A 7448-nucleotide genomic window follows, 5' to 3' on the forward strand; every position below is an offset into this window, starting at 1 on the left:
CATATGAGAGCTTTAGAATTGAGATTTCAGCGTGAAAAGAGTGAAAAGCAGTACACCAATCCTATCCATCACAGGTGATAACCTATTAGGGACAGTGGTCCTACCTTGTCAGCTCAGGGATTTGATCCAGCAACCTTTTGGTTATTGGCCCAATGCTCTAACCACTAGGCTACCTGCCACTCATAAATCACTTTTACAGTTGGTGGAATATCACAAGAAAGGCAAAAAGATCATCAAGGACAACAACCACCCGAGCCACTGCCTGTTCACCCCGCTATCATCCAGAAGGCGAGGTCAGTACAGGTGCATCAAAGCTGGGACCGAGAGACTGAAAAACAGCTTCTATCTCAAGGCCATCAGACTGTTAAACAGACATCACTAACATAGAGAGGCTGCTGCCAACATACAGACTCAAATCTCTTGCCACTTTAATGAATAGATTAATGAAGGTATCACTAGTCACTTTAAATAACACCACTTTAATAATGTTTACATATCCTACATTACTCATCTCATGTATATACTGTATTCTATATCATCTACTGCATCTTGCCTATGCCGCACAGCCATCGCTCATCCATATATTTATATGTACATACTCTTATTCATCCCTTTATGTTTGTGTGTATAAGGGAGTTGTGAATTTGTTAGATTACTTGTTAGATATTACTGCATTGTCAGAACTAGAAGCACAAGCATTTCGCTACACTTGCATTAACATCTGTTACCATGTGTATGTGACCAATAACATTTGATTTGGCCGTTGCCCACTGTATATTAGAGAAATAGTGTTTAATTTTTTTTTATCTTAACAGGCCCATGGGCCCTTTTGCATTATTTTTTTATTCAAAATTATTTTTGTGTGTCTCATTTCGACCAGCCCACGATACTGAACAAATGTTCAGCCCAACTGGCATTTGCCAGTATTGCTAGATGACCAATCCGCCCCTGGTGGGAGGCGTCTCAGAGGAGGAATATGTACAAGTTTAAACAAGTTCTCAAAGCTGGAGGTCAGCCGGGAGCTAATATAAATGTGCTGCCGTTTGCGCGGCGGTATCAGGGGCCAAGAAAACATATCCCTCTCTATCTAGCTCTGACCTCCAACTCTTCAAAGCGCCTGACAGACACACCGAGCAGCACCCGATGTAGCGCGCGCCACGTGCCATGGCCACTCGCGAGGGCTGCCACTGTCCGGGAGCCGGGGGGCAAAACAATAATAACAGCATCCTGTACCATATACTGAAGAACGACAGACTCACGACCACCGAGGAACAACAAACAATAACAAAACCACAACAACACCAACAGCATCGCTGGCACAGGGTCTCCTCCTGTTCCTCCTCTTCTTCCTCTTCGTCGCGGCTTGAGCTAAGGCAACAACAGGCATGCTCCTGCAGCTCCTCACGGCGAAGGGGGTCTCTCCGGTCCCCGCAGGTTACCTGCAAAGCCGCATCTGCGGTCCTCGTGAAGACTCTGCGGTTCGTGAAGAACGTGCCGTGTTTCCGCGAGCTGCCGGAGGATGACCAACTGCTGCTCGTTCGGAACTGCTGGGCGCCGCTGCTCGTGCTGGGCTTCGCGCAGGACCGGGTAGACTTCGAGACCACTGAGACTGCAGAGCCCAGCATGTTGCAACGGATTCTGACCGGTGGCTCTGGCAGCCAGAGCGGCTTAACGGACAGACAGGGTGAACCGCTGCTGGAGCAGAGCACGGAAACTTCTGGGGTCTCTCTCGCGGATATCCAGGGCATCAAAGCGTTCCTGAAGAAGTGTTGGGGTTTGGACATCAGTACCAAGGAGTATGCCTACATCAAAGGAGCAGTGCTATTCAACTCAGGTGGGCAGGATGCTTCTAAACGCGCCTAATATTCTCACTAAACATTCATTGTCTCATTGTGTCCGTACTGGAGCGCGTGTAAATATCTCCAATTTCATACATTTAATAATTTAGCACTGTCTCTCGTTTAAAAAAAATTGCAAAGCAGTTTCACAAGAAACAAACAGCACTGATTATTCAGGAAGAATTTCGTGCTTAATGGCCAATTGCTACATAGGAAACTAAATTTACAAAAATCTGGTATACCAATACACATAATCACCATTATTTGGCAACTAATTCCTGCATCTACTGCAAATTAAGTATGTAGGCCTAGAGCTTATGGAATGATTGCTTTAGGAGATATCCTTCCATATCTGGAGACTTCAGAAACCTTGCCAAAGGGCCTTGTGAGATATTTGGTAAGTAAGCTGTTGACAAACTACCTGTTTACCATATTGACCTGGGCTCTTTCAACAACCCAACGTTTCTATAAATGATGATTATGTTTTTCTGCCCCCCCCCAGATCTCCCAGGTTTGCGCTACCTCCACTACATCCAGTCACTGCGGCGCGAGGCTCACCAGGCGCTCAACGAGCATGTGAAGCTGATCCACCGGGACGACACCACACGCTTCGCCAAACTGCTCATCACCCTGTCCATGCTTCGGGTCATCAGCCCCGCCGTGGTTGCACAGCTCTTCTTCAAGCCCGTCATCGGAGCTGTCAACATGGAGGATGTCCTACTGGAGATGTTCTATGGGAAGTAGATGCTTTCCATGGTCTCGTCCAGAAACAACCCTTAGATATGGCCCCCTATAAGTTATAGGCACTTCTGGCCTCTTCTCCCTCGGCAATTTAACCTAGCCCCTACCCTCTAGGAACTTAACCTTGCCCCCAGCCCAGGGTTTCCCAAACTTGGTCCTCGGGACCTCAAGTGGTGCACATTTTGTTTTTTGCCCTAACACTACACAGCTGATTCAAATAATCAACTAATCATCAAGCTTTGATCATTTGAATCAGCTTTGTAGTGTTAGGGCAAAAACCAAAACGTGCACCCCTTGAGGTCCAGAGGACTGAGTTTGGGAAACGCTGCCCTAGCCCTTACCCCCACTCCCCCTAGCCCCTTACCCCTACCTCCTAGCCCTTACCCCCACTCCCCCTAGCCCCTTACCCCTACCTCCTAGCCCTTACCCCCACTTCCCCTAGCCCCTTACCCCTACCTCCTAGCCCTTACCCCCACTTCCCCTAGCCCCTTACACCTACCCCCACTTCCCCTAGCCCCTTACCCCTACCTCCTAGCCCTTACCCCCACTTCCCCTAGCCCCTTACCCCTACCTCCTAGCCCCTACCCCCACTTCCCCCAGCCCCTTAACCCTACCTCCTAGCCCCTACCCCCACTTCCCCTAGCCCCTTACCCCTACTTCCTAGCCCCTACCCCCACTTCCCCTAGCCCCTTACCCCTACCTCCTAGCCCCTACCCCCACTTCCTCTAGCCCCTTACCCCTACCCCCACTTCCCCTAGCCCCTTACCCCTACCTCCTAGCCCCTACCCCCACTTCCCCTAGCCCCTTACACCTACCCCCACCTCCCTAGCCCCTTACCCCTACCTCCTAGCCCCTACCCTCTACATACTTCATGTATATCTGACATTATTGTATAGAAATAAGCAATATGGCAGCTCCACTCTGCCCTCTGGTAGGCTATAAAGGAACAGTTTTGCTCTGTTACATCTATCCAATTTTCAGCTCAACACCTGTGGGGTTGGTTCTGGACTGGACCTTAATATCTAAAGGACAGACAAACAGAATGTAAATCTAACTAACTGTTAACCAACCGTTAGATCTGAATGGACCGTTGAACAGAAGAATAGACAAAGGATGATATTTGTTTGTTTTGTTAAGAATGTTATGAACACTGGTGGGTGAAGAACAATCGGGGCAAAGGGGTGTGTGTTTTGGGATGGGGAGGGGTGAAGGAGAGGATACAGACCAAGAAGAGCTGCTGATCGGACTCTAACTTATTTCTTTTTACATAAAACTATTTTTCTATAATAAAAGTATTCTCTGAACTGCTTTGCCATGCTTGTGTCAGGTGAGTGGTGTTCTGACTGTCACTTTGGAGATCAGAAAGGTCCCTGGACACTGATCTAAGGTCAGCTTTGTGGTTTACCCCCTAGTTGTTAAGGTTTGGGATAAACTGATCCTAGATCTGTGCCTTAGGGCAAGTTCAACCCAGAGAGATCATATAACCCAATGTTCCTTTATTGGTAACTATGGTTCTGAGTAAACGTTCATATCTGTTCATAGTTCACAGTTCGCTGATCCAACATATGACCTTTGACATTGGTCTGAATTAAAGGTCACTTGTGGGAGCAGCAAACTGAACAGACATTCACTCTTTTCGACATATGATCTTTTCTGTCCAGGTAGGAACATTCTCTTTTCATCTGAGTGTGTGATCTGAGTCGTAGGCAGCTAGTTTGTACTCTGCAGTGAAGAATGGCCTTTCTTCTGAGTCATCTACCATTGACTATTGTCCTGCAAACAAAGATGGATTCACATCTCACCACACATATTGATGCTCGTACTCTGATTTCACAACTTCACAACATTTTCCCTGTGTCTCTGTCTGAGGCAATAGGTGATTGTTGCTGTGCAATTGAGATACAGTAAGCTCATTTATCATGCTAGCACTCAGCTCTGAGGGTTATTGTATCCATTGTAGGATTATCACAAAAAAGAAACAGCAATGGACTGTTAAGGCCACAAGAGGGTACTGTTTAATCACATTTCACCGATCGTGTCGCTCTCACACTCACACACACTTTAGGGCAGGCACAGGTGCGCAAGAATATAACTTGAGGAAATTACCTGCAAGAGTTAGATTGCCTCCGGGAGCGTTCGAATTCTCTCCAAATCCCATCATTACTGGCCGGATATGTAACAAACAGTAATGCTACTGGCCAAGATATGCAGGAGGATCAGGGGGTAGGTAGGGAGAGCTACACGTCTCAGAGACACAAAACATAGTCACACAGTGGTCTAAGGAACCCTTCACAGATACAATCGGTTCCACATACATGGGGAAATTACAGAGTTGTAGAAAGTCTCTGCAAGAGCAAGAGAATATCTCTGCTTCCGGCTCTGTTTTCTCTAGGAACCGAGCATCTTCCTGCTACTGTTTCTCTGCTGTAGGACTGTGTGTGTGACAGTTCAGGAGCAGGGATGCAATGAAGCTTGGAGACACAAGACGGTCAGGTGCTCTGAGCAGTCAGAACAGCAACTCACCCGTGTGCAACCACGCATTGCAACCAAGGGCTGAGGGTGTGTGTGTGTTTGCGTGCGACATTGTGTGGGGAGGTAGGCGGGGTAGCATTACGACAAGAAGACCACAACAGATGCCATGGAGCTGGCGGCGGGAGGAGTGTGAGCTGTTACCATGACGATGAGGGATTCGGGAACCTGTGGGTGGACCCCCAGCCCCTACCCCTGCCCCCATCAGGCTATATCCCTTTAAACTGTTGTAGACCTGAAATGAAGGTATAAGCAAGATGATTGTAGCTCCACTTTGCCCTCTGATAGGCCAGACACCCCCCCCCTTCCCATTCCTCTACACACACACTAAATATGTTGATGTACATATTTATGTCTCTATCTCTCCTCCATCCTCTCCATAGGGGCCTATTTTCTTTCAAATTAAGCCCCTAATTGCTTAGGATAATAAAGAGCCTATTAATCCTGTGTCTAGTAATAAAAAGCCAGCTGTCAGGCAGGAGGCTGCCAGACGAGCGAGAGAGAGGGTGAGAGAGAGACACACACACAAGCTATATCACTGTGATGCTTGCCACCATGTTGTGTAAGAGAGAGAGATAGAGGCAGAGAGAGAGAGATGTGTGTGTATTCAAGCCAGCCTGCCACACTTACTGGCCATATTACTGATTCGTGCCACCACTGTGCGTGTGCTTGTGTGTACGTATCATTGTCTCATTGAACCATTGCTAATTTAATATGCACCAGCAGGTGGCAGTGTTTGACTGGGTTTAACGTCGACACCTGCAGAAATCCACTTTTTTGAGCTCAAAGACGATGGCCCAAGCTTACCCATGATGTTGTACAACGATTTAAGTCAATAAGTCATTGCTTTAATCAAAGTATGATATATTTGGGCTTGAAGTGACAAATCTGAACTGCCCACTTTGGGAAGTTCTGTGTGAATGTGGTGTCTTTTCCTATGATATGACAGATATTTTCAGCCTGCGTTTCGTTTCAGGGCTGGGATTTATTTGAATGTTACCACTCATTAGTATGGCATAGCTTATTAATCAGAAACAGCTACAAAGATATTCATCTTCATGAATGTGTTGAGCCAAACAGCCTTGTGTCCTCTTGGCCCTTGAGTCATGGAGCAGATAAAACTGTTTTTCACTTCCTCTTGATTTCTTTACCAGAAAATCCTCATAATCCATTTACATTTATTTTTGAGCTAGTCTGTATTAAAAAAATATATGACCATTTTATAAATGCTATAATTGCGTGATATGATAGCATTTGGCAAACCCGCTCCCCCCATTTCCCCAAGATGAGTGGTTTTGTCACTAAGGGTTTGCTTCACTACACGCTCTACTGCTTTGATTGGTGTAACCTTAGGTAGAAACCACAAGTGTCTATCTGGATAATGAAAAAAAGAAAGTTCAAGGAACTTATAATTAGTTACAGGTGATTTGCGCCATGCAATGATGATCATGAGCTAAATCATTGTAGCTTATCATTTCACTTCCCCTGTGAGAACTATGAGCACGGGCTGACTTGGCTTTTCATCTTATTCTTTCTTTCTAACTATTTATATGGCGGATTTTGCGGGCTTCAATTTATGGAAGATGCCTTAATTAACATTGGAAGTCAAAGATAGGCCAGTGGTTTCCATCTGTGGCAAAGTTTTGCTTAAATCAATGCTTATGACAAATCCAGCTCCAGAAGCAGCCATAGAGCCAGCTGCCTAATCTTAAAAACAAACAAAAACAAAATGCAACAACAGATAACATTAGCTAGCTAGATAAGGTTAGCATGCTAGCTAGCTAAGGTTAGCATGCTAGCTAGCTAGATAATTAGCATGCTAGCTAGCTACACTGATAGCTGTCAGTGCCTGTTGATGTTCATCAACTCCACATGGAAATTCTCATACCCAATTCGTGAATATGTAATGTCAATGGCCTTCGTCATTCTTCGGAGGTGCAAACTAAACGTTCACTTCATCTCTAGGACAGGAAACAACGTTGAAATAGTGGCGGCAATTTCCTCTGTGGGCGGGATCCTTTAATCATCATCTGTTCATAAAGCTTACCTACAGCACTACTTACACTTCTGACTTTTTGACCATGGAAGACCATGTAAAATAGACAGAACATAAATGAAACAAGAGGAGATCAACATTTTTAATGTGCAGTGAGAAAGTAAGGGCAACTGATAAGTATGATTGTGTTTCTATAAAGATAGACATTTCTTTCCAAGTGAAAATCGTGTTTATATATATATATATATTTATATAAATATCTATATCATATATAGAATACATATCTATTTGCTATGCATACTCAGAAATTACACCTTCAAATATAATTAAAAAACGTATTCCAA

The 7448-nt window shown here is 45.3% G+C and overlaps 2 protein-coding genes across 5 annotated transcripts in view; one reads left to right on the forward strand and one right to left on the reverse strand.

Annotated features, from left to right (window-relative positions):
• The first annotated feature begins 985 nt into the window (after nucleotides 1–985).
• LOC124022792 (nuclear receptor subfamily 0 group B member 1-like) lies at nucleotides 986–2933 on the forward strand. Its single transcript, XM_046337507.1, has 2 exons — nucleotides 986–1834; nucleotides 2341–2933. Exons 1-2 carry the CDS (start codon nucleotides 1165–1167, stop codon nucleotides 2580–2582), a joined length of 912 nt encoding a protein of 303 aa, XP_046193463.1. The 5' UTR covers nucleotides 986–1164; the 3' UTR covers nucleotides 2583–2933.
• Nucleotides 2934–7232: 4299 nt separating this feature from the next.
• Nucleotides 7233–7448, reverse strand: part of LOC124045102 (interleukin-1 receptor accessory protein-like 1) — a 441862-nt gene continuing 441646 nt past the window's right edge. For all 4 annotated transcript variants that reach the window (XM_046364361.1, XM_046364346.1, XM_046364354.1 and 1 more), the window contains one exon: nucleotides 7233–7448. This exon is cut by the window's right edge and continues 2141 nt beyond it. The gene's annotated coding sequence lies outside the window, so the exon portion shown is untranslated.

This window comes from Oncorhynchus gorbuscha, linkage group LG01 (assembly GCF_021184085.1).
Source record: "Oncorhynchus gorbuscha isolate QuinsamMale2020 ecotype Even-year linkage group LG01, OgorEven_v1.0, whole genome shotgun sequence".
NCBI classification, from domain to species: domain Eukaryota; kingdom Metazoa; phylum Chordata; class Actinopteri; order Salmoniformes; family Salmonidae; genus Oncorhynchus; species Oncorhynchus gorbuscha.

Bases quoted from the DNA above. Each gene is read 5' to 3' on its own strand.
- LOC124022792 (XM_046337507.1), top strand. From the start codon at position 1,165: ATGGCCACTCGCGAGGGCTGCCACTGTCCGGGAGCCGGGGGGCAAAAC. The intron at 1,835-2,340 runs GTGGGCAGGATG...GCCCCCCCCCAG, and splicing joins AGCAGTGCTATTCAACTCAG to ATCTCCCAGGTTTGCGCTAC.